The 25,590-nt window shown below is 44.9% G+C and overlaps 2 protein-coding genes across 3 annotated transcripts; one reads left to right on the plus strand and one right to left on the minus strand.

Annotated features, from left to right (window-relative positions):
- Positions 1 to 4,339: 4,339 nt before the first annotated feature.
- zgc:66427 (uncharacterized protein LOC406256 homolog) lies at positions 4,340 to 8,050 on the minus strand. Of its 2 annotated transcripts, none has more exons than XM_062481629.1 (5): positions 7,208 to 8,050; positions 5,823 to 5,918; positions 5,537 to 5,642; positions 4,908 to 5,007; positions 4,340 to 4,634 (listed from the first exon to the last, which is right to left on the minus strand). In XM_062481629.1, exons 1-4 carry the CDS (start codon positions 7,728 to 7,730, stop codon positions 4,950 to 4,952), a joined length of 783 nt encoding a protein of 260 aa, XP_062337613.1. In that variant the 5' UTR covers positions 7,731 to 8,050; the 3' UTR covers positions 4,340 to 4,634; positions 4,908 to 4,949. The 2 variants fall into 2 exon arrangements, with proteins under 2 accessions (XP_062337613.1, XP_062337612.1); XM_062481628.1 differs by having other exon boundaries at positions 4,340 to 4,742.
- A 237-nt stretch (positions 8,051 to 8,287) lies between these two features.
- On the plus strand, positions 8,288 to 25,439 carry tep1 (telomerase-associated protein 1). The gene is made up of 56 exons (XM_062481115.1): positions 8,288 to 8,448; positions 9,111 to 9,655; positions 9,830 to 9,988; positions 10,110 to 10,259; positions 10,394 to 10,558; positions 10,690 to 10,827; positions 10,924 to 10,995; positions 11,099 to 11,214; positions 11,293 to 11,450; positions 11,535 to 11,644; positions 11,850 to 11,919; positions 12,030 to 12,216; positions 12,546 to 12,789; positions 12,996 to 13,148; positions 13,348 to 13,422; positions 13,617 to 13,735; positions 13,927 to 13,992; positions 14,287 to 14,430; positions 14,768 to 15,059; positions 15,187 to 15,308; positions 15,451 to 15,564; positions 15,648 to 15,765; positions 15,928 to 16,116; positions 16,306 to 16,475; positions 16,591 to 16,668; positions 16,785 to 16,926; positions 17,046 to 17,225; positions 17,345 to 17,437; positions 17,566 to 17,704; positions 17,898 to 18,057; positions 18,169 to 18,302; positions 18,456 to 18,544; positions 18,806 to 18,920; positions 19,059 to 19,287; positions 19,446 to 19,566; positions 19,733 to 19,857; positions 19,999 to 20,098; positions 20,194 to 20,349; positions 20,517 to 20,732; positions 20,821 to 20,874; positions 20,991 to 21,117; positions 21,255 to 21,488; positions 21,602 to 21,759; positions 21,841 to 21,942; positions 22,197 to 22,301; positions 22,522 to 22,651; positions 22,820 to 22,905; positions 23,092 to 23,227; positions 23,326 to 23,456; positions 23,615 to 23,736; positions 23,948 to 24,091; positions 24,198 to 24,297; positions 24,398 to 24,500; positions 24,603 to 24,685; positions 24,801 to 24,905; positions 24,983 to 25,439. Exons 2-56 carry the CDS (start codon positions 9,125 to 9,127, stop codon positions 25,100 to 25,102), a joined length of 7,779 nt encoding a protein of 2,592 aa, XP_062337099.1. The 5' UTR covers positions 8,288 to 8,448; positions 9,111 to 9,124; the 3' UTR covers positions 25,103 to 25,439.
- The last annotated feature ends 151 nt before the right edge of the window (positions 25,440 to 25,590 follow it).

A 25,590-nucleotide genomic window follows, 5' to 3' on the forward strand; every position in this document is an offset into this window, starting at 1 on the left:
CAGACTAGAGAGTTCATAGTTGGAGCTCTCCTTGTAGTCATGACAAGGAACGTTTAGCCAGTACTTTCTCCTGACCCCGAACATCTATTAACCCTGACACATAGACACAATATACTCTTATTAATAGCAAGCTTACATGAGAACGTACTAACTAGTATCCAATGACTAGTTCTATTGATTAGTGAATAATGTAAGCACACAGGAAATCCCAATTTCTTCCACAATTACAAAAATATGAATACACATAGGCCATTATTACACATTTGATAGCCTTATATTCTTAAATGTATACTGTACATGTAGAAACAAATCAAATATGTTAATGCTTAACAAAAAATAACAGGCGTTTCTCCTGTTATCTGCCAGATGCAATAAACTGCAATGATATCTCTTTCTAAACACTCTGGGTTTGAAGTGGTGTACTTTGATCCCTTTCATACTTTCACTTTCCTCTTTGTCCGTTGTATATTGTAAAACTTCCATTTCATGTTGAAATTATTTCAATAATTTTATCAAATGCTTAGAGGATACAAGACAGTTTACTTTCATTTATTTAGCAACATGTAACAAATCATCACACCATACTCTCTTTCTCTCTATCTCTCTCTATCTCTGTTTTAGAACACATACCTGAACATGTTCATTCACATTTTATGATGTGATCCCTTTTGTGTTGAAGTGAAGTACAGTTAAAGTCCAATCTTTTTTCCAATTTCATGGATACTTCCTTACCTCTCTGTGTCAGCCGAGACATGCTGGCTCTGGTAACATTGGCTCTGATAAATCTCTGTAAGTCATACTTCATGGGCCATGTCTGTCTCTAACATTCAAGATTGATGACTTTCAATTTCTGGTACATCAAAGAACTCTAAATACCTAGATACCTTTGGATTGAAAAACATACGATGAAAGGATCTAATCGTATATAATGCATGACACGGCTGTAAAATAAAACCATCCTGTGTAGGTGATATGAAACTGCATTTGTACATGCACAACATGACTGATTAAATTCATTTAGTTGGGGGAAAACGATTTCTACTCTTGGTACTATTGAAAGTAGCAATTGAACCTTTTTTGTTGAAACCAGTCCATAATAGTTTTTCACGCTTGAATTAAAGTAGGACAGTCAACAGTGGTATGTGGAAGTCATTCTTAAAATGATGCATTCAGTAACAACCTTTTTGTGTCTGTGAATGCTGCTACATTAGCCACAGGGCAACTATGACAGCTATCCTGGCACCTAACGACCTTCAGTCACACAGAAATACTATACCAACAGGCATCACTAATTGTTGATTGTGACTTTTACAGATAGGAATGCCTCTAACTTCACAGGTCAAAGAATTAGGTTTCAGTTTGAAAAGGATTCCAGTTCAGGTTTGACTTTGTCCTGTTTTGATCCGAGACAGTTTGACAGATGTTCTGTTATGCTTTCTACTCTAACATGCTGGGACACTTTCCTTGGCCAACATTCAGGGCAGTAACACGTTACCTAAGACAGCACCCATGAAAAGAAAGTAAGAGACGAGTGTTATGGATAAACAGTTTTACTAAAAGATGCTAAAAGCATATGCCAGAGCATGCATCCATGCAAAATATATGAAAGGTGAGTAGAGGTGGTCTGAGAGTGTGGAGTAAACAGGTGGAGCACTGAGGCGGAAGCAGCCTCCTGTCATGTAGGGTCTTGTGAATGAGGAACACCGCTTTAGAGTTATGGAGAATGGTGATGTGATGCAGGGCATTTAAAGACACAGGCAGCAGTGTTGTACAGTGCATGGTGTGTATGTATGCACTGTACGTATTTTGTATGCTGCAAATCACTAGTCTTGTGTACTACGTGATGTTGACAGAACATAACCTTTTGTTTTTATAAATCATGGACCACTGAAGTCATCAGAAGCTACATGCATGGCATATTGTGTTGTATCATTAGATAGCTTTATGTAATATTTTTTACATATAATAGTATGTAAAGGTTCTATGTATTTAACAATAATTTAAAAGCACCTTTTTAGGGCTACAACAGTTGGCCTAACTGTTGTAGCCCTACAAATCATGCATTGATCATTCTAGCCATGTACCTTCAGGAAGTCTTCCTTGTCGGTAAAATAAAAAAAAGTTTTGAGATTAAAATTGTCTTTGTACATTGCGTTTACTTCCATGTTGCTACACCTAATTCTTTATCAGAGTGATACATTAACTTTATGCAGAAATAATAAAACCATAAGGTTTTATTACTCACCAACAGTCTTTTGTTGAAGGCCTGTTTTTCTGAAAAATTAACATGTACTATAACTCCACCCTGTGGAGCATACTGAGGCATCTTACTTGTGTATGATCGATATAGTTCAATAGTAGAACTTTTGACTGCAGATAAAAAGGTTGTAGGTTCAACCCTCACCCTGTATGTTGCTTTGGATTTGTTATTACAATTACAATGTAATGTAACTACATATTTGTTAGTTTACACATTTAATACTGCACTTAGTTACCTTGTGCCACAAACCCCAACATGTCGTAAACGTTTACAGAACAGTAACACAAAAACACAGACAACAAAGACAACAACATCACAGAGCTCACACCATATATTTATTGTAAAAAATACATATAAAAAACAACTTTGAGACATACAAAAGTTGGAGCTTAGAAACAGTATAATGAACAGACAAAGAAAGACCAAGCCATTTTGGAATTGCATTACATATTTACAATTTAATAAATAAACTCAAATGATTCTATACCAGAGAAAAGGCAGATTGTCCATATCTTGGGATGCAGATATCACTGTGGTGGCCTTAAAAACATTCTCGTTGAATATATTAGCATAACATCACACAGACCAGGGAAGGATTTACAACCCCGTGGCTGAATGCCAAGGATGAAGCCTTTACTAAATATCATCCTTGATGAATAGCTACACAGAGTGTAAGCACTGGTATAAATTGAGGTATTGCACCACACAGCTTTGGGGGGGAAGTAGTAAGTAACATTGGGGGCTTCAGATTGTCTATATTTACACTGACAACCCCCCCTCCCCCCTTTAAAGTACACAACATCATTTTTCATCACTACAAAATGTAACATCTAATGATCCATTTGAATATGTTTCCCCCCCATACACACTCACATACAAACACACACACACACCTCATGAACAAACATACTTTTGGCTTTATATACTTTTCGTTTATTTTTTCTTCTTTTCAATACTACAGGGTAACATGCACATGACTGCCACCTTGGGGCAAAACAGTCCATAGCACCTTAGAATGCAGAGAACTGGGCAAGAACTCCAGGGAGGCTTAATGAGAAGCTTGTTAAGACAGAACTCCATCTCCTGCTCCACCAATTGGCCGAGTCATGCTTTGAGGGAGAGCAGTACAGGGCATCGGATGCCTCGACTAAACTACAACGTTAGAGCACCTGAAGATGAACCTCTCACCAAGCTAAGGCAACAGACAAACAGACAAAGTCAAGGGGTCACTTCTAGCAACAATAATGGGCGTGGTTGGGGGGTTGTAATAATGCAATAATTACACTTCAGCTGTTCATTGCCTTCTATCGGTAGGAAAAGGCAGCTGCCACGTCATGGCGTAAACATGCCCCCATAAATACATCCCTCTTTCCAGCCAGAGAGCCAGATGGCTGTATTACCGTACAGGGTCTGGTCCAGAGGGCTGGGCTGCTCCCCAGAGAAGTAGGCGGATGTGGCCTTCAGCAGGGGCGAGGGGTCTTTTTTTTTTAAAGTATGTTCCCAAAGTAGTTTGGATATTTTAAGTTAAAGTCCAAATTAAAGAAGCTTCCTCAACAGGCAGACACCAAAGCACACATATATGTATAATACAGACACACAATGGCAGAGTAGGGCATCCTTGTCAGGGACATCACCAGCCTGTGCGCATAACCATCCACCCAACCACACACTCAAACTGACCTTGCGCAAAAAGGTTCAGTCGATAGTCAAAAGTGCTCAAAACGGTGCAACCAACACCAGTGCTATGGCCCTAGAAACTACCATCAGCCTGCTCTTGACCCTATATGAAGTAGTCATTTCTACACAAACCATCGAAACAAACTAACCCCACTCTGCTTAACACAGATTTACACCTCACACCCACTTGCTACTGAAATGTATCCAGGTAACAGGAAAACACAACACTGCGGTAACCCCATTCACAAAAAGCCCCACATTCCAGCTCCAGTCTATAAAAAAACAACAATGCAAAAACGCATTAACAGTTACTCTTTAGATGCTGCATTGGTTGGTTTATTATTATGTTTCCCTATGGACAGAAACATCCATCCAATGTAATATGGATCTCCGCACATTAGTTTTTGTTTTTTTTGCAGCCAGAAAGAAAAAGTATGTTGGGGAAAAAACACACAAAAAACGAGGGTGGAAGCCGTCAGACATAAACCCTATTTAAACGCACCTCCCAGACCAAGCTGTGTAGGTCACCCAGAGAGACTGGGGCTGTTGGCAGGTTGATAAATCGATCTTTTCTCTTTTTGTTTGACGTGTCTTTTGTCTGAAGGCCAGCAGCTCAGGGGTGACTTTCAAGGGACAGGGAACCCTGTTGCCAGTGTTGGCCTCAGTGGTCTGAACCCAGGGCAGCAGATACCTCCTCCTAGATATATGAAGGATAAGGAGGCTTGGATTAAGCAGAGTCCCATATATATATATATATATATATATATATATATATATTCTGCAGTATGGGATACAGTGTAGTCTCCTGTTGGGCAAAAGAAGACATAAAATATTAACTCCCTTCAATTGCAATGTTTTTTTTTTTGCAAGATTATTTTCAGTACTCAAATAGAATGAGGAGTGTAACATAATGAACTAATAATTAAGGATTTTCATATATGTACACAAAGACACACACGCTAAAAAGTACCTGAGTCAGGTGTGTGACTGTGGGGTGTACATGTCACACGAGTTAATCGAATGGGTGTTCAGGACAGCAGGGCTTCACCTTGGACCAGGAATCAATGCAGCTAAACAGATGAGAGAGCAATGGAGGGGGAGATAATGAATGAACTCCTCTACAGGTGGAAACACAGCTTAGCAGAAAAGATGCCTTGAATTAGAATTTTGTAATACAAGTTGCCAGCCAGGCAAGGGGAGTGTGACAGACTTGTACCAAAATAAAATCGATAGTCAGGGGAAGCGCGTGAGTCACTTGCTTAGGAGAGTCAGTGACAGGGCTAGTGAGTGGATAAAACAGTGCATAGCTAGGCTAGACAAATGATTTGCCGGTCAAGGGAAATGAGTCTCTTGTCTAGGTGAGTGAGTGTCTGACTTTACCGCTGGCCTATCAGTTCTATACCTGGCCTGTCATTTACCCGTGCCGGCCAATCAGTAGCAGTGTGTGACCCCCACTCTCCCGAGATGACACATTATACCTCAACAGAGTGGTTGACTATCTATCTGAACAGGCATGATTTGATGAGCTGAAATCTGCACAAACATCATGGTGCATCAGCATGATTAGCTAGCCTAGTGGTCACATGGTACAGCGGTTACCTCTTATGGTAGACACACAGGCAAGCCAACCGGGCAATGGTCTCTCCCTGCAACAAGTCCTCAAGGCAGATGGAGCACTCCCCGCTGTCCTTACTGAGCACATCCGCTAAGGACACACAATAGAAGAGAAATGAGGATATCTGAAAACCATATCAGAATATTATATATATATACAAAATGTCTTCTTGGGTTATTGTGTTGGGACAGTGCAGTGGTACGTTGATATTTCAGGTGACTAATCGTGCACCCTCAAATCGGTGAAAATAACTGGCCGTCTGAAACTCACTGTTGTAGGGGAGAGGGGGAGAGGTAAGGCAGTTCAACAGATGATCTTCAATCCTGCTTCCAGGGAAAGGCTTGGTGCAGAAAGGGCAGCGGATATCTGGGAAAGAAGGCAGTGTCAGCTGATGAATACAAGTACATGACTATCTAAACTGGGTCCCACAGGAATAACATACAGTCGTGGCCATAAGTTTTGGCAATGACAAATGTTGTGTTTGGCAAAGTTTGCTGGTTCAGTATTTGAGGAAAATGTTTTCACGTTTCTATAGAATTTTGGAATACAAAAAAGGCACATTTCATATATTTTTTATGCTTTTTGGGGGCGAATATTTTCAATAAATGCAAATAGTCCCCTCTTTTACAGCAGTCAATCTGCTCTTAAAATCCAATCAGAATGATAGAGTGATTTCCGCTGGCTAGAACTAGTTCACACTTTCCCCTGTGCTGATGATATGACTTACTGAAATTATGTTAGCAGTCATTTTATGCCAAGGCCCAGCAAGCTTTGCAAACACAAAATGAAAAAAAAACAATACTTTTGGCCACGGCTGTACTATAGTCACGGCAATAATAAACAAGGGTTTATATTTGCAATTGTACAAATCAAATTGAACTGCTGCTGCTAATGATCGGCGTTGCATATTATTAGGTTTCCAGTCATCATTCCACCAGACCAACACGAGTCATCCAGCTTCAGAGCCTAAAGTACACACCTAGTTGGCCTACATTCTACCTCCCTCCCTGGGCCACTGCCAGCATCATGCACTTTAGGCCTTATAACCAATTTTCTAGATTCTTTAAGGATGCTGTGCCGTCTTCATAGACCCATGGGAAGGTCAAACATATACCCAACCTGTTGTTTTGGTCTCTTGTTGTCATACTTCCAACTAGTTCTGGACCAGGTTAAATTGTGGTAATTTACCAAGGAGGGTAATTCAAAAGTCATGTGGAAATGACCTCGCTATATTGCCCTTGCACTCACCCAGATCCTCACTAAAACTTTTATATTCTTCAAGAGTGCCATGACAGATTCTGCTACTGTTAAGGGGTTTAAGACATAAGATTATTACAACGATTTCACTTGGTATGGTTTCTCTCCTTTCAATGAGCTCTCAATATATTTTTTAATCATTTCAAGCATTTAGCTAAGCACGAGGTGAGATTATCTGGTCAGGAATGCAATTTCTGGGTTAATCTAAGGCCCAGATTGTGTAGACTCAGATTGTATTTGACATGCGTACCATACAAACCAGTAACTTGCTACGATTTATCCAAATTGCCTGTTTTTTCAGTGACATGATGGAAAGCACACTACTATCACTGTGAACAGTATTCAACAGTAATCATAACTGATATTAAAAAACGAATAGTATAGACATTTATTCTTACTGTTGGGGCGATTGTTTACACGGTAGAGACCAATCCAAGCCTCCGACATGGGGCGTTGATGAGTGCCTCGCACCCGTGCGGATCTTGCGCTGACGTTACGCCCGGTAAAGTGCCGGTTACCGGGTAGACGTTCAGAAAAAGTGCGGTGGGGCACGCGGCCTGTATCATCTCCAGACTGATGTTCCCCGTTAACAACAACCACGGGACTGCCGTCATTATCCGCTTCATCAGGCTTGCAATCACTATTGTCGTCTGTTGGTGATGCTTGGCTAATACTAGAGGGGAGGCTGTGGTGATCAGCAGGGCTTGCATCAGCGCTTGCCTGTTGCCCTATGTCCGAATCACTGCCCTCCTCTGATCGGCTACGGTTGGTATCCGTATCTTCAAAACTCCCAGAGAAGTCCACCATAAGACTGGTCGGCCTACAGCATCGGTTCCGCCTATATGAATCCCGCGTTGTGCCATCTTTTCCTAGAGCCGAAGGGATTGAATCTTCTTGTGAACGGCTCGCTCTTGTCCCCATCTCGTTTAATAGTGACCGTTATCAGCTGCTTAGCTAATTTAGTTGACTAGCGTGCTAGCTAACTAGCGTAACTGGCTACCTCGCTACAAGTTGTTCCCTAGCGAACAGCAGAACAAGGGAATGATGCTGTTGTTTGGTTACACTGACTAGAGATGTTGTTAAACGACGTAATCCCCCCGCTGTACTTACTATCTCGAGCAAATGTATTTCCAATGTCAACCGATTTGTCAATTTGCTGTGATTTATTTGCCGTAATTCTTCACCTCGATCCACATTTTCTTTCTTTGATGCTCTTCGCTGCTGCAGCGGAAATGGTCTGTTCGTTTCCTCCTTTCATCCACTATATAGTTTACGGTTATTCGTGAAGAACTTCCATTCTTCCCATAACATAAAAATAAAGCTTCTTTGTTTCATACCGTGGCTAAAATTAATAACAGACTATTATTGTTTAAACAATTTGGTTAATAAATAATAAACATTATATTTAGAAATATAAATAAATGTTAGGTCGTTATGTGCGCCGATATTTTACATAGTACGGTAGTGAAGGCACACACAAAAACAGCAAAAAGCTATGACAAACTTTCAGGAAGTAGCTTTCAAGTCAAGACGTTACTACAGAGAAGTTAGAGCTACGAATCATTCAGAAAAGTATCAATTTAGCTTTTTTTTTTATAGATATACAGTGGTGGACAAAGTGTGAATACAGACTTGTAAGGTGAGTTGCGTGTCACGTACCAGCAATGCTTTTATATACTAATCGAGTTGACGCCCATTGGTAAGGGCTACTTTCCTGGTCAAGCTGGTCTGGGATTGCCAAAATGTAGCGGTAACAGGGTGAGCTCAGCACCTGTTTCAGACCAGAACAGATCATTTCTTTGCAAAGTCATATACACTCCATTGTGTGTCAACTCGGTGCTATTTAAAAAACAAAAGGATAATCTTTAGTTTGTTAACATTAATTTAAAATATTCTGGGTCTTTTTGCGTAGAATTTACTGTACACCCGCACTGCTGTGTTAAACTTGTGGGGCGTAGCCTGTTCTACCCCACAGTAATCAGGGCTTCAGGTTTTGAGTTCTGATGGAAACCACGCTCATACATTTAGTATACACCACCACTATTTTAGCTAAGTAGAACTGTGTGCTGTTTGGACTATGCACCCATTTACTTCAGAGATAATTCCCCACCCGAACCTAACAGTTCCATAATCTAGGTTAATGTTTACAATACCGCCTGCTTACATAGTCGACCAAGTTGGAATGCTGCTGAACTAGCTGCTCAACAACGATATTTATGTTTGCTTGAGATTTAGAACGTTACCTCCCTGTATAGATCCACTACAAACTCCCTGACAGTTTACCTGTTTACTCCCTTGCAGTCCTTGCATCAGAGATGAGGGAACTAACTCAGCTCCAGCTAAGCTTGGACAGCAACCAGCAGACTTCATCTACAAGGGAACTCTTCTCCAACTATGCTGCACCGGACTTGGAGAACAGACTGTTGACCCAGGTGTCCTCTGTGCTGCCCCAGACCCTCTCTGCATCCTCCTCCTCCTGGGCATCTTCTCCTTCTTCTTCCTGCCCCTCTCTCCTTCCCTCCAAGCTGTCTTCCACCACATCCTCCCTACTCGCCACCTTCACATCTGCCTCCCTCACCTCCCCCCTCCTCAGCACTCAAAACAACCTCCTGAGGAGGAACCCACTCCTGTACCCCCCACTCTCCTTCTCCAACCCCTGTTCTCCTCCCCTTCATGGCTCTTTGCCTTCTGCATCCTTTGCACCCTGTACTGGTGCCCATCTCCAAGGAAGTCCTCACCTCCCTTCAACCTCCTGTCCTGTTCAGGAGGGCCAAGACTGTAGAGATGGAGGAGAAATGAGTTGCTCCTCTGAGGATGTGCAGTCCTGTTCTGAAGACATGAGTGTGGTATGCATGATACCAGTTTTGTTCTGTGATTGGCTGGTTAGCCTAACCAATCTAGTCTAGTCTTTTTTTTGTTTTTCCGATATGGATTTTGTTTAATTTGAAGATACAGGTAGATAGTTTATAGGTTAATGTCTTTTGACATAGCTTTTCTCAACTTATTTTGGTGCATTTTAGTGTTCTGACCTGGACAGTAAGGTGTCCAGAGAGATGCCTGTCCTAGACATGGAGTTGCATCTTGAAGACCCTGAGCATCCTGTGATTATCAGCCAAGAGGAATTTGGAGAAATGGAAAGTGGGAAAGAGGACCTTGAGGATGTGCTGAAAGACAAGAAGGTACAAAAGGACACTGAACAAACAAATTCACAGTACACAATATCAACCTATACATATCATCACTCACAAATGACAGTCATCTCTCTCAAATCCACCCCTTAATTTTTTTTTCTGTGGCCAGTACTTACTTCTGAATGAGGTATGCTGTTCTTTGGTGAATGAGACCTCTGCTCCTGGTGAGAAAGACTGGAATGCAGAAGGCAGTGTGTGGACAAGGATGAAGAACCTAGGTGAAGAAATCTCTAACGACGATCCGCAGTTTCTTCTCAAGGTCGGTGTTTGTGTGCTTCTCTTGAGAGTAAACAGAGAAGCCCATGTGTCACGTGTGTAAACATGTGTCATGGAGTGAGTCTCAACATGGAGGAAAGGATGGATCATATGCACTTTTTCCCCTGTCCTATCTAGGTTGCCGTGTACACAAGGCAAGAGTTGAACATCCGTATCACAGCCAACTACCTGTTGGCTCTTGCTGCCAGTCTGCCTGTCACCAAGCCACATGTACGCAGGTACTTCTGCACAGCTGTGCAACTGCCCTCTGATTGGCTGGAGGTGGCCAGGCTGTATAGTACGGTAGGTCGTGCATGTGCGTCAGAAACTTAGGGCGGTAGAACACGTGTTTTACTCGATGTTTAGTTGCTCCAAACGTCCCCTTCCTCCCCCTGTTTCTCTGTCTAAGCACTGCTTCGCTCTGTCGTCCACAGTGCTTCAGTCACTCTCTGCCCAGCTGTCTGAAGAAGGCCATGGCAGATAAGTTCAAGCAGTTCAACGAGTATCAGCTGGCCAAATACAACACGCGCAAGCATCGTTGCAAACACAACAGGAACAAACCCAAAGCCACGGTATGATGCACACACAGTGTGCACCACAAACGCCACACATTCACCGGTTTTCTCTGTCTTGCCCTGTGCTAACCCAGCTCTCTGTGACCATGTTAGAAACCAACCCCATATCAGCTGATAACGTGGGCAAAAAAGCTCCTGATGGATGTCTCTACTCTGCAGAAACATGTAAGTGTGTGTTCAGATGGGATCAGTCTGTTTGGCTGTAGTGGTTGCAATGTTTGTTGACCATGTTGAGTGTGTGTGTGTGTGTGTGTGGGTGTGTGTCTAGTTAACGAAGAGAGTGGTGGTCAATAAGAAGCAGAGCGAGTTCAATCTGAAGACATTTATCAAGAGACTCCACATCAAGGAGCCAGCCCAGCATGTCATGGCTATACTGGGAAAGAGGTACACACACACACACACACACACAAACAGAGAAAGACCTATGTCCGGATACCTGACCTGTTTCGCTCTTTGTTTTAGGTACCCAAGTGACATGAAGGCGTTCACCCACAGCGGGCTCACTGGAACTTGGGAGAGGGAGAGAGCAGGGCAGCGCATGAAGCTGGCCCGGCCAGACACATGGGAGCGCAAGCTCAGCCAGGAAGGAAACAAAGCCCTCACCTGGGAGAAACTTATAGGTCTGTTAAACGTGTGTTGATGCACACAAACACACACACACACACACACACTTGGTATTGAACAGTTTTTTTCTCTTTCTACAGACAACAGGTCTCTCCCCTTCATGGCTATGCTGAGGAATCTGAGAAACATGATATCCCAGGGCATTAGTGAGAAGCACCATCAGAAGATCCTTGCTAGACTGACCAATGAAGTGAGTTGTCCTTGAGTTTTCACCAATCAGTTACAAGTCCACAGTAAGAGACCAAAAAGTGGCTTAGGAAATCAGAGCATTGGTTCATTTAGTCCATTGATGGACGTATAACATGCAATCAGTGTTGATTCAGCCTGTGATATGAAATGTTAGTGAATTAGTCATTCAATTACCAGGCCATTAATTGGTCTGTTTGTTGTTGCAGAAAGCTGTTATTCAGAGCAAGCAGTTTCCCTTCCGCTTCCTCTCTGCTTGGAAGGTCGTAAGTAGCATGGGTGAGAATTGGACACGCAAGACCTCAGCACACAATCAACACATACAGGTAGACCAGATACACAAACACACAGACAGGTTGTTTGTTGACCCTCTTCTCTTCCGTATTCAGACAGTCCATCAAAGAAAGTGGTCCCCAATTCTACAATGATATTGAAGAGCGTTCTGAAGGGGCAGTTTGGCTCCAAGGATTTAGGAAAATTTAAGCGTGGTGGGAGGAAGAAACTACGGGCGGCTCTGGGGGTTCCATTCATCTACCGCATGTACAAGATGAAGATGAGTGCGCTTCAGAAACCCAGGTACATGGAATTATTCATCTGGTGTCTATTCATTAAAGGCTATTAATGAATAGACACCAGATGAATAATTCAACAATTGAACAAACAGAGCAGGGCACACACACAAACAATTTAGTTCTACATATGTGCCCTGCTCTGTTTGTTCAATTGTTGAATTATTCATGTATTATTTAGTTAGTAGTTACATAGTTACATATTATTCACTTGTAACTATATATATATGTGTATGTATATGTAGAACTAAATTGTTTGTGTGTGTGTGCCCTGCTCTGTTTGTGTATGGGTGTGCTTTTGCATGAATTTGTGTGTGTGTGTGTGTGTGTGGCCAGTAAAAACATTGGTGATCTACTGAAACGGTACAAGCAAGCCCTGGAGACGGCGGTGCAGATCTCCTGCCGGCACAATGTGCCTCCTCTCCCCGGCCGCACCCTGATCTTGGTGTCTAGTAGCTTAGCAACTCACGAGCCCTGGAAAAAGGCCCTTGAAATAGGCTGTCCCATAGAACCAGACAAGGAATCCGGGGAGGAGGGGGAGGAGGAAAGCACGACAGATGTGAAGACCCTCACACCAAATGTAAGGACAACTGCCTTCTTAGCTGGCCCTTCTCTTACCTGCAAAGAGTCTTTGCTTTTATCTGTACAACTGTGTCAAATCAGGGATTGTCTGATGGATAGAAAAGGCTTACTACTAAAAGTATTCCTGAATAACTTTTAGATTTTCATCTGTCAACTTGTTTAAAAGCAGGGGTTTATGTTTGGGATGTGTTTAATTCCACTCAGCTCCAGGAGGTGGCAGTGTTACTCTCACTGATGATTGCCTGCAGCGCTGAGGACCCCCAGTTAGTGCTGTTCTCTTGGACAGGTTTCACAGAGTTGAAGCTGGAGTCTGACGTGCTACTGGACAACTGGAGACAGGTGATGAAGAAAGTGAAGGTGAGAAAATCGTTTGTCAGTCTTTTGTATTTGATCTTAGCTTAGTTTGCCTTTACTGGGGGAAAAACGACTCCCTTGTGTTTTACACTTTTTAGGCTAAGTAAGATATATTTATGACAGAGATGGAAGGCCTGGTGATAATGGTGAAACTAAGGTCAATTGTCTGAGTTGATTTGTAATAAAACACCTGTAATTGAAGGAATTCAATGATGACTATGATGCAAGTGAAAAGAGGAGCCAGTTAATCTCTCACATGTCTACATCAGAAAACAAGGTATGTTTGAGTGTGCTCATGTTTGCACATCATGCAGATTTGGGATTCACCTCTTTTGGCTTTTAATGTGGTGTAGTGAAATTAAGGCATGTTAGAGAGTGTGTTATAACCGCACGTTAAGCTGTAAGTTAACATAATCACTGTGAGATAAAAACAGCCACACTGCTTAACACCAAACCTCCCTTTCATCTCAGGTCGACAATATAATCCTGGTGACTGATTGTGTTTCCAGTGAGGTGAATTTGGCCATAAACCAATTGAGGAAGGACGCAAACAACGATGTTCTCTGTGTTAAGATAAACCTGGAGAAAAGGTGTGTGGGGGAACAGAAAGCCCACAGTATAAAGCTCCTTCAGTAATTAGTCGCCATCGAAAGTATGACTTATGACTTAAAAATGATGACCAAGACTAGGGGAAACCTCAGAGAACTACGCAGGTCATGAGATGAACTTTGTCCGTGTATGTCTTCATCTTTCTTTCTTCCTTTCTTTTATTTCCCCCCAGTGAACAAGACACCCCCTCAGACAGGAACTATGTGGAGCTCTGTGGGTTTAACGAACAGATCCTCAAGTAATGCATCTCTTTGACTCTAATGACCTTCTGTGTGGTTGGACACAGTGATGGAGGAGGCAAAACAAGGCATTCTTTTGTAATATAAGTACATTTGTGTGACAGTCTCTGGAAATGCAATATACGATTGTAAACAGGCTCTGTAATGGAAGTATGCTAGTGTAAACACCTGTACTTGAAGCATACTAGTGTAAACAGGCTCTGTAATGGAAGTATGCTAGTTTAAACACCTGTAATTGAAGCATACTAGTGTAAACAGGCCTTGTCATATGCATATTTGTTCATCCTCCTCAGGTTTGTGGCTGAACGAGGCTCTTCCAGGCTGCTGGACCATGTGGAACTTATTGACAAACTGCACAACATCCCCTCTCACCCTGCTGCTAAAAACCTAGACACAGCAGCTGCCCTCACACCACTGACAGCAGCCCCAAAGATGAGGTACTAAGTTCATGTTTTGACACCTTGTATTGAGTTTATGATCTTACTTCACTGTTACATGTATTCGTTTCGCAGATGCTTCTATCTAAGTGACACACGTGTATAGTATCCACATCTCAGCCACCAGACACGGTGAAGAATAATAATGGCTGGTGGTTGACCGACAAGCAGGCTGTTCCTAGTTAGGAAGCGGGGTAGCTGATTGAGAGCAGCATCATTTTCGACATGATAAAAAAGAAGAAGGTCTGACTGTTCTAGAGTGCTGGAGTTATTTATTCCATCCGGCCTTATTTTGCTTCCTCCATCTCCTTCCTCCCCCTTCCTGTCCTGAGCTCAGGTGGCGTGGCGTGCGTGTGTTCATCTCCTCCACCTTCAGAGACATGCATGCGGAGCGGGACGTGCTGGTGCGCTGCGTGTTCCCCGAGCTCCGGCGCCGCGCTGCGCAGCACCGCCTCTACCTGCAGGAGGTGGAGCTGCGCTGGGGCGTGACCGAGGAGGAGTCCAGCCGCGCCGTGGAGCTGTGCCTCTCGGAAGTGTGCCGAAGCCAGATGCTGGTGGCAATCCTGGGGGAGCGCTACGGCCTGGTGCCTCCTCGCCCCGCCCTGCCAGACCTTCCACAGTACAGCTGGGTAAGGCTGGCTGCCAGTGCTTCTGTCCGTCTGTCCACCTGCGTGTATTTGGTAGAGGAGGATCATCATTGTTGAGCCTTTTGACATCAAGCTGGTTGATTCTGTTTGGATGTGATCCCTTCCACAGCTGGATGCTGCCCCACCAGGTCTGTCGATCACTGAGATGGAGATTCGTCAGTTCCAGGCTTTATTTCCAGACTCCGCCCACAATCGCATGTTCGGCTACTTTAGGGTGCCCAATTTGTCCAGGTGGAGTAATTATGTGCATTGACATTGATATATTGATATATATCATGATGGCTGTGACACATGACGTCAATTGATTGGATCATACAGCCAGGTTGTTGGTGGGTTGAGTTAAATTCCTGTTTGTTTTGGATTTGTGTCTCAGGTCTGTGCCAGTCGCATGGAAGTCAGACTTTGCTTCGGAGTCTCAGGAGGCTGAATCCAAATTGTCCGACTTGAAAAGAAGAATCCTGATTAGTGATGTGAAAGTCACCGAAGAGTGAGCAATGTTTTTGGTAATTCCTTCCCTCACCCTGGGGTGATCTTAGGTCTGATAGGCTTTCTGTCTCTGTCCCCCTCCAGTTATCCCTGTGAGTGGGGAGGGATTGTGGATGGGAAGCCCTGTGTGAAAGGACTGGAGCGCTTTGGGAAGGCAGTGCTAGAGGACCTGTGGGGGGCGGTGTTGAAGCAGTTTGTTGAGGTATGAAGCTGTATATAGCTAAGGATAGGCCAATAAAAAAATCTAAGTTGGTCAGATCTGATTTAAGATTAGCTTTAATGAACACTGAACAATTAACTTTCTTTTAACTATCCCTAAGACAATTCTTTTCACCAATTGTCTGTGTGGTGGTGTGTTCACTAGGAGGCAGAGGAGCCCGATCCAAGCTCTGATATCTCCAGTCAGGAGCTGCACCAGGGCGCCCTTCAGAGGCTGTTCTATGGCAGGGCTAAACTGCTGAGAGAGGCTGTGGGGATTGTGAAGGAGGCCCAGCTTAAAGGAGGCCTGCTGCTGCTGGAAGGAGCTCCTGGAGAGGGCAAAAGCGTTTTCATGGTAAACTACAACACAGCGTCGGTACAGATTAGACACGCTCACTCGCTGACTCCTATCTCACTTCTTTTTTTAAATTTTTTATTTATTTATATAAACATTTTAAAACTGAAAAGTTTTTAAAACTGAAAAGTTTTTAAAACTGAAGTTTAAAAAAAACAACTTTTTATTACGCATTGTTTCATGATGCAGGCCGCTCTGGCAAATGCCCTCCAAACTCCAGAAACGTCCCAGGAAACTACTACATGTGGTGTTATATCCTACTTCACCGATGTTAGCCAATCAGCATGCACTGTGGTGAGCCTTCTGCGTTGTCTCGTCCAATGTTTGAGAAGAAGAAAGGAAGACACTTCAACTTTAGAGTGAGTGTAAAAATGAACAGGATGACATTGCATACATTACCTATTGTATTGAAATCAAATTCTTATTAATCAAATTGTAATGACCATGTGAATCTAACCACATCATTCATAAAAGAGAGAGGATGGCAGCGTTCCACTCCATGCAGAGGGACACCAAAAATGAGAAGGAATCTCCTCTCCCTTCAACTTTCAAGTGAGTGTCAAAATGAACAGGATGACATTTCGTACACTACCTATTGTATTGAAATAAAATTCTTATCAATCAAATTCTAATGACCCATGTGAATCTAACCACATCATTCATAAAAGAGATCTGATGGCCGAGTTCCACTCCCTGCTGAGTGACACCAAAAAGAACCAACCACTGGCCTTGCTGGTGGATGGAGCAGATCTGATCCACGATGGACAGGGCCATCTTACATCTTCTTGGATACCTCAGCAGCTCCCTCAGGTCAGCCATTGGTTAATGATACTGAGTATATATTAAGTCTGTAAATAGTGACAGTGCAGTAAAGTACATGGTAGGACATAGATGCATTCATGTTAATACCGTTTTTTATTTTTTTTCAGGGTGTGTCTTTGGTGGTCAGCTTCACGTCCAATTCGCCGATGCTGCTAAACCTGGCAAAGAAGAAAGGGTCCGTTGTGTTTCCTTTGGGGAAGCTGTCTTTACCAGACAGAAAAGAGATAGTTCGGAAGGAACTGGAAGTCCACGGGAAGAAGCTTAGTGATTCTGCCTTCAACAACCAGGTTTCTTCTTTGGAAAAACGACACATGTTGTTGGTGGTGGGGGTGGCATGGAGTACTAAATAGAATCTTATCAAAACGAAAATACCTGTGTGTGTGTGTGTGTGTGTGTGTGTGTGTAGCTCCAGATACTTCTGAGGAAGAAGGGTGCAGTAAGTCCGCTCTACCTTCATCTGGCCTGCGAGGAGCTGAGGAGTTTCGCCTCATTCGAAAAGGTCTGGTGTCATTTATTTTCCAAATGACTAGTAATAATGAATAGTATAATGAAGTGGGGTGAACGTACATTATCAGGATAATGTTGAATATGATGATGATGATGATGATGATGATATTTGTGTCTCAGATGAAGGAGAACCTCCAGTCCCTCCCCCCGTCTCTGTGTCAGCTGGTACAACACAGCCTGGCCAGACTACAGTCTCAGTATTCTCAGTATGGAGAAGCACTGCACTGGGCACTGGCAGCCTTAACTGTTAGCACCGCTGGTGAGAAAGACCACCTTTCTGTTCAGTTACCATACATGTCAGAACACACAAAGACACACACCAAATATGGTTGAAATTACTTCATTTATTGTTGTGGAACCCCACCCATCTGGTGCTTCCAGTCAATTAAATCAACTTCACCTCAACAGTGTGGCATGTCAAGCCAGGTTTATTGTTCTTGGTGTTCTTATAGGCCTGAGGGAGAGGGACCTATATGCCATACTGAGCATGTGCAATGAGCTTCCTCCTGGAGAGGGGCTGTCACAATGGCAAAACATGCTTCACCTGGCCAGGAACCCTCGAGGACGCATCCCCATGGCAACCTTCTCCCACATGGTGCGGAGTCTGGAGAGGTAAAGAACATCCTTGTATAATGAGCAGCAATCATACACAATGTAAAGGAGATTATAAAATGGAGGATGTTGATTACGTGATAGATCAAATATTCACTTTTGTCTCTGCAGCCTAATTGGTTCTTCTTACTGCCATGGTGAGGATGATATTCTGACTTTGACCAATCCGGAGGTGAGAATGGCTTTTGAGCAGCTACTTCTCCACAGTGATGCTTCCAGAACACAAGCTCATTCCATTTTGGCAGGTACTGGAATCCAACACACACGCACCAATCCAAACATTTTGAAAATTGGGACCCACTGGCTGTCTTCTTTTTCCTACTTGCTTTACTCCAACAAAATATAATATACCGGTACATCAAAATATAGCTCTTTTGTCTTTAATCCATCTTTCTCAGCACACCTTTGGGCACTGGCAGATCCTCAGGCAGAAGACACTTTTCTGCAGTGTGAAGCCAGCTCCATAATGCAACTGCCTCACCACCTGGTAAACACCCATAGGCCTTTTTGTAGCCCCCAACTACTGACTGCTCTCAATAGGAAAGTCCCCATTAACCAATGAGCAAACACCTCAAATCGCTTTACTGTGGTCTCCTTCTGGGAGGTTATGTTGGTAAGACCCTTGATTATAGCAACCTTGACCATTGATGATTCTTACTTCCTAATGACATTGAAATCTCCCGGGGAGTAGGCACTCGGAGTTTTGTGAGAACCATCTAATTCTTCTTCTTGATGCGGGGGGGGTCAGATGAGGAGTGGCCAGTGGGCGACGCTGTGTTCCCTGCTCTCCAGTTACTACTTCCTGTTTGCTAACGTGCGGCATGGCCTCCTGCGCCACCTCCTAGAGGTCTACGCTTCAGCGGGTGAGACGGCTGCTCTGGAGACAGGCTCCTGCCAGACACAGTATAGAAATGGTGGCATCCATGGATGAGGACCCCTTAGAGTGCTGTGATAGGTTCCCTTCTGAAGATAGCTGAGTGTACCTCTTCTTCTTTGTCTAGAAGCTTCCGTGTCAGAGGTGGACTCAAGCAGTCTGGAGGACTGCCACAGTTTCCTCAAGACCCACGCATCCCTCCTGTCCTCTTGGCCCACTCTGTTTGTCCAGCAGGCTCTCAACGAGCCCCACGACACCCCTGCCCACGCCTGGACGCAAGGCCTGCTGGGAACAGGCGTGAGGACACATGCAGTGAGGTGGCACAACAACACGAAGCACCCTCAAAAGCAGACCAGGTAGGTCATCTACATCTACAAGCTATGTTGGTTGGAGAGTTCTCATCCTGATCCATGGGGTTGTGACTTGGTTGTCTTGAGCTGTTCTGGTTGACTGCTCTGAGAGTTTCACACACAGTTTGGCTTCAGGATCTGCGGTGTCTCTGTTTTAACGTCAGTGAGCTGGTGTCTACGTTCTGCTTGGAGCCCACCTGTGTGGAGATGAGTCCGGAGGGTGAGGTGATGGCAGTGGGCACTGGGCAGGGAACTCTGCACTTCCTCCACACCCACACGGGACAGGTAACACATTCCACACATTCTCATTCTAACCCTAACGTTCAGCCCTCTGAACAAGTCTGACACGAGCTGTGTTTAGATCTGGTTAGTTTTCCTCTGTATGGTTTGTTTCTGTATCCTAGTGCACTGTTCTTAAAGTGCACGCCTATGCTTTCCATGGTGTGTACAGGAAGTGAGGTCACTAATTAGCAGCTGTGATGGCATATCTGGATGCATCTTCCTGAAGAAGGGGCTTCTTGGAACAACCTCCTTTGACGGACGTATAGAGATATGGGACATTGACAATGGCTGCAGGTGAGAGAAAGTTTCAGAAATGAAATCCCCTGAATTATGAACTCATATTTTGTTTCCCATACTGTGTACTATGAAACTATGCACTGCAAAGGTTTTAACATCTACACATGGACAACATGCTTGTCTTCCTCTTGTCATCAGGATATCTCTCATTGATGGACACTCAAACAGAATCACCGGAAGTGACATCAGCGCCGACAGAAACCACCTAGCTACAGTTTCCCTCGACTTCACCCTCAAAGTAACACTCAAATCTTTGTTGTTGCTCTGTGTGTGCAGGTTTTATTATTCCTTTTACCCACCATAGAAGTGTCATACATGTTCTGGCTTTTACAGGTGTGGTCATCGTCAGACTACCATCTGGTGTCAACCTTCACAAACCCCAGTCCTTTGAACTGTGTGACCTTTGACCCAGAGGGTCAGATTTTGGCCGTCGGGTGCTGGGACGGCGCTGTGCGTGTGTGGAACTGGCTCCAGGAGAAACTGGTCATGGTGAGGACATCAGCGAATGACATCAGTTTATGATTCTACGGAGAGCCAATGGGGGGAACCACGTTGGCAATAACATGAGTTGAAACTGAAACTTTCTCTTCTCTCCTTATCTGACCCTAACCCCACTTTTCTTCTCTTCTCTTGCTGTCCCAATCTCTCCATCCAAGACTCTCACGGGCCATGGCAGGTCGGTGCGCAGCCTCTCCTTCTCTCCCTCCTCCTCCACCCTGCTCTGCTCTGGCAGTGTGTCTGGGGAGGTGCGGCTGTGGTCTGTAGCAGCCTCCACCTGCGTGGGGTGCTACCAGGCTCACCACGGAGCGACTGAGGTGCTGTCCTTCCTGCAGGGCGGGGCAGTGCTACTGAGCGCTGGGTCAGACCACATGGTAGGAAAACGATAGTAGGTGTAAAGGGGCGAGTACGCTCGCAAGAGAATGCGGTTATACCTACACAATTATTTTGACTCCTCCCTAGGTCCAGCTATGGTCAGGAGGTCTCGGTCGTGCAGTGAACACATTTGGAAAAATGGTATGCTCTTGTTGCATGTTCTGTGAAACCTTTGTTTTATTTAGTTTTTTCGTGTTTTGTGTGTGTTGGTCACTCTGGATGAGAGGTCAGTGTTTTGTGGATTTCTCCCTGGACAGGAGTGTGTTGAGCCGGGCCAGAGCATGTTGACCTCTGACCCTGCTGCCCTGTGTGTGGCGGTCAGTGGGGATGACGTGGCAGTGGGTTACCACGGGGACGGACTGAAGCTCTTCAGTCTTAAATCAGGTACGTGACTTTCGAATATCGTCAGTTACTTTTGATGTGTCAACACAGATCGAGTTTCGCTTTTATCTTGCCATGCCTTTCGGCAATCTTTTGTGAAGAAAGGACTAAACAAATCAAATGTGATGCATTGGCTGCAGATGAAATGACCTGGGCCAGCGAGGGCCTCAGGGTGTCCATTCTGTGCCTGCTGTGGCTGACCGTGGAGGGTTCTGAGCTGCTGGTGACGGGGGGAGGGGACCCGCATCTGAGGCTGTGGAGGAAGGAGGAGAGGGGAGAGGAAAGAGAGATGGTGCTGCTAGGGCAGTTTGGGACGCATCTGGGGCCCGTCCTTGCTCTGGCACAAAGCAGCGTGTACCTGGCTTCTGCCTCAGGTCAGTAGGAAACGCAGAACAATGCTAGAAATCAATCCTGCCATAAAGGTTCTATTGATCAGATGCAAGGTATCTACGATACTGGGTTAATGAATGTGGTTCTGATCAAGCAGATGACTTCACCATCTCACTCTGGTCCCTGGAGCAGCTGACGTCTGGCCCCTGGGTTAACCTCAGTGTTGTCTCTGTCTTGAGAGGTCATGGGGGAGGGGTCACCTGCCTGGCCTTTAGCCCCACTGGCCAGGAGCTGCTGTCAGGGGGAAAAGATCAGGTGTGTGTTTGTGGTAGACATGTTGCTTGCTATGTTTGTGTCAGTTGTGGTGTTACAACTAACTCTAATGGTGTGTTTCAGACTCTGATAGTGTGGGGTTGCAGTCCTCCTGCTCTCTCCAAGTCCCTTCCTTACTCTCACGGAGACTGGATCACCGGCTGTGCATGGACCCCAGACTGTGTGGTAAGCTGTGCGTGGGGGGGTTTCCTCATCATTCGTTTATCTCAATTTTTCGCCTCACTCCAAATGCTACCTGACTGATGATGGAATGGTCCGTCAGGTTAGCTAGCACCGCAAGGTAACAGACACACTTTGTGACCACCATGATGATTTGTCTCCTTGCTAGCCAGCTGCAAGTAATACAACTTTCTTGACTTCTTCCCCGACTGACTGTGCAATACTTGATAAAGATTAATATTTCTAACTGTGCGTATCAGGTGAGCTGCTCCAGGGATGGCAGGGTGCGGGTGTGGGACCTCCAGACGGGCCGCAACGTGAGGGAGATCGTGGGCACGTCCTCCCTCAGCGCCCTCTGCTGCCTGGTGAGTCTGGCCGTACAGCAGGGAGCCGTGTGGCGGAGCAGGAACCCTCCTGGACCTCCAGCAGGGCTGATCAAACCCCAAAATGTGTCACAGGCAATGTCGCATACACCCACAAGATCCGCACCTTTAACCAACCTAAACACTCAATAGAGGGTTGTGATTGTGTTGTGTTTGATTCTACTGTGGTGAGGCTGTGAGCCGTGTCGTGTCGTGTGTGCAGGGGGAGTTTGTGATGGCGGGCTGTTCAGACGGGGCGCTGCAGCTGTGGAAGTGGGGATCAGGGATGGAGATGAGCAGGATCACAGCCCACCACTCCCGCATACACCACTGCTCTGTGCTCCCCTGCCCAGGTACTGCACCCTGCCCAACCCAGGGCCCTGGTACTGCACCCTGCCCAACCAGGGCCCTGGTACTGCACCCTGCCCAACCAGGGCCGTGGACAGAAACCAAACAGGACCAACCATAAAGATCTTAGTCATCGTGTTGTGTATATTGTGTGTGTGTGTGTGTGTGTTCAGACAAAACCCAGGAGGTGGATCCAGAGAATATGACTGTTTCCACTGCATCTGATGACGGCAGTGTGAAGCTATGGAAGCCCTTCCAGGTAAGTCTGCTACTGTTCCAACACGTGTGTCTGCATGACCCTGGAGTAAACGTGTACATTACTAGGAAGCATTACATATGGCTTTCTTTAAGTTGGAACCAAGTGTGAAGAGAGTAGAGCAATTATATCTGTGACAATGAATTGGCCTGACATTTTAAATAGTTCTGCTGAACTTGTCTCTCTCAGGTGCATCACTACAGCAGCTTGCAGGGCCACAGTGGAGGGATACGTGGAGTGGTCTGTAAGCAGGAAGGTGTTCCGGAATTCCTAACCGTGTCTGAAGACAAGTCGCTCAGGTCATGGAACATCTCTACAGCAATGGGTAAACCAATATTCAACCTAATACCATTGCTCGGCCACTAATTAGCCCTAAGATTGTTGGTGTCTGTTGACTTGTTTAATTGGTGGATTTGCTTCTAGAGAGTTCTCCCATCCAGGGGGGCAGTATCACAGCCGTGTGCTTCACCAGACGGGACGTTCTGCTGATCCTGGGCTATGAGTGTGGGCGTGTGACGATATGGCAGCACAACTCCATGGTTGGCCTCAAACAGGTAATTCTGCTTAGTCTCTTCACAACCAGATTTTCATGGTGGCTTTCCACAGCGGTTTGTCTCCCTTAGAAACGATAGAAAAAGGGTGAGGTGGTGTGTGTGTGTGTGTACATGCCTGCGGTGTGGGGTGTGTGAGTGTTTAACTGTGTCTCTCCCAGGTGTCTGAGGGTGCCATTACATCGCTGTGCTCCTTGCCTGAAGGCCAGGTGGCTGTGGGCTGCAGGATGTGCCATGTCTCCTTATGGCAGCTGGAGTGGAACCCACAGCGCAGCTCTGTCAGGTACTGTACACCCACGGGATAGGACTCCCAAGAGGGCAATTATATTGTTTTATACTGTACCAACCAGCAGAATGACTACATATATGACCTCTAATATTGTATAAGACCTCCTGTATTGGGACTATAAGAGCATTCAGTGAGAGTAGTACTTCCAGCTGTACAGAAACATTGTCGTTTTCGCCAACGAAATGCTTTCGTTTTGTGTCCCTAGTCTGACGAAGGTGTCCACATACACCATGGAGTCTCCAGTCATGTACCTGGCCCACTGCTCCAGGCTGCTAGGACTATGTGAGGACGGATCCATCAACGACGTCGTGGCAGGAGACCCAGAGAACTGGGAATCTAAATCGACCATGTAAATCCCACCTGTTCACACCTTCCTAAAGAACAGGATGTGATGGTGAGCCGCGAAGCATGCACCCGAAAAAAATATCTGTCCTGACCGCTGGTCTCCGCCGCAGGTGGTCGAATGAAGTGTGCGTTCTCGGGATGACCCCCAACGATGGCAAGAGCGTGTGGCTACTGGGGGAGATGGAAGGGAAGGTTGCCCTGGGCTTTGCAGTAAGTGGAGCACAGCCCCTGATCATCTTCTATGTGGCTGTTAAGAGAATTACTGGGATATAGCTGAGAAGGCCCTAATGTGTGTGCCTGTCTTCTTCAGTATTCCATCGGCTCAAAGATGGTGGCCAGCTCCAACACGGACCTCTGGGTGGAGCATCCTGAGGGGAAGGGATGCTTCTTAACAGCGCTAACTATCAATAACGGTAGCACACAATGACTGTACATACCGGTACACAAACACACACTCACTAAGTGTCGTCTCACGGGGGGGTTGTGACGTGCTGTGCTGTGTTTCGGTTCCTCAGACTTGGTGGTTTGTGGAGATTCAAAAGGGAACATGTGGTACAGCCTGCCACCCGACATGAACACCTGGAGCAGCAAGAAACCTGTGAGTGCTCACATCCTGTTCGATGGCGAGGAGGGGATGGTGATAATGGGGGAAGTGGAGGACGAAGGTTTTAATATTTTTGGTGAGGATAACGATGATAACTGTTGTCCCACAGGCCCACAGTGACCGTGTCAGTGTGCTGAGAGTGACCAGCACTACCATCATCTCTGCCTCCTATGACAGAACAGTCAAACTATGGAACAGAAACACTAAGAAACAGGTACACAGATCCCACATCCTCTAATATTGCAGTATATTTCATGTTTGACACTGATATTGTTATCTGTTTCCATGTAGGTGGGGATGTTTGTGTGTGGGGGTCCTGTGCTGGTTTTGGAGGTGAACCCACACAATGCCAGTGAACTAGTGTGTGGAGATGGACTGGGAAGGTTCTACCATCTCTCCTGGACTGAATAGCCACCACACACACACACACACACGGGTGCTGCACTTCCATATTGTCCCATGTATCTCAAATAATTCTTCCAGATTTGTCTAAATGTTTTTGTTGCGACTGCACCGCAACATATTTATAATGGTTCAAGCAAAGCTAAATTTGAATTGTTTAAAATAAAATGCTCCTCATTAATGTTCATACTTGCTCAGCATGACTGTAAAAATAATAATTTTGATGCAATGTTTTCTTAATGAATACAATTATGATTTGCATTCAGCTCAATTTGTGTAGAACATCTGTCTTTCATTTCAGAATGTATTTTATCGATGGAAAGTAAATGGCAAGAAAACAAAATGACCTAATGGTTTTCGAGCTTTTATTATCAAATGTGTTTTCAAATTCTGACTCTTATTGTCATTGCACGACTGTACAACGAAATCCAGTGCCTCTCAGTGGTACACACGTTAAGTGGAAACATTCATACAACAGATACGTCTACCGATTTCAA

The sequence above is a fragment of the Osmerus eperlanus genome, chromosome 16, assembly GCF_963692335.1.
Source record: "Osmerus eperlanus chromosome 16, fOsmEpe2.1, whole genome shotgun sequence".
In the NCBI taxonomy this organism is placed as follows: Eukaryota; Metazoa; Chordata; class Actinopteri; order Osmeriformes; family Osmeridae; genus Osmerus; species Osmerus eperlanus.

Bases quoted from the DNA above. Each gene is read 5' to 3' on its own strand.
- tep1 (XM_062481115.1), top strand. From the start codon at position 9,125: ATGAGGGAACTAACTCAGCTCCAGCTAAGCTTGGACAGCAACCAGCAG. The intron at 18,058-18,168 runs GTAAAGAACATC...TTGTCTCTGCAG, and splicing joins ATGGTGCGGAGTCTGGAGAG to CCTAATTGGTTCTTCTTACT. The intron at 19,858-19,998 runs GTGAGAGAAAGT...TCTTGTCATCAG, and splicing joins GACATTGACAATGGCTGCAG to GATATCTCTCATTGATGGAC.
- zgc:66427 (XM_062481629.1), bottom strand. From the start codon at position 7,730: ATGGGGACAAGAGCGAGCCGTTCACAAGAAGATTCAATCCCTTCGGCT. The intron at 5,919-7,207 runs GTAAGAATAAAT...CTTCTTTCCCAG, and splicing joins TGTAAACAATCGCCCCAACA to ATATCCGCTGCCCTTTCTGC. The intron at 5,643-5,822 runs GTGAGTTTCAGA...GTGTGTCCTTAG, and splicing joins TCCCCCTCTCCCCTACAACA to CGGATGTGCTCAGTAAGGAC.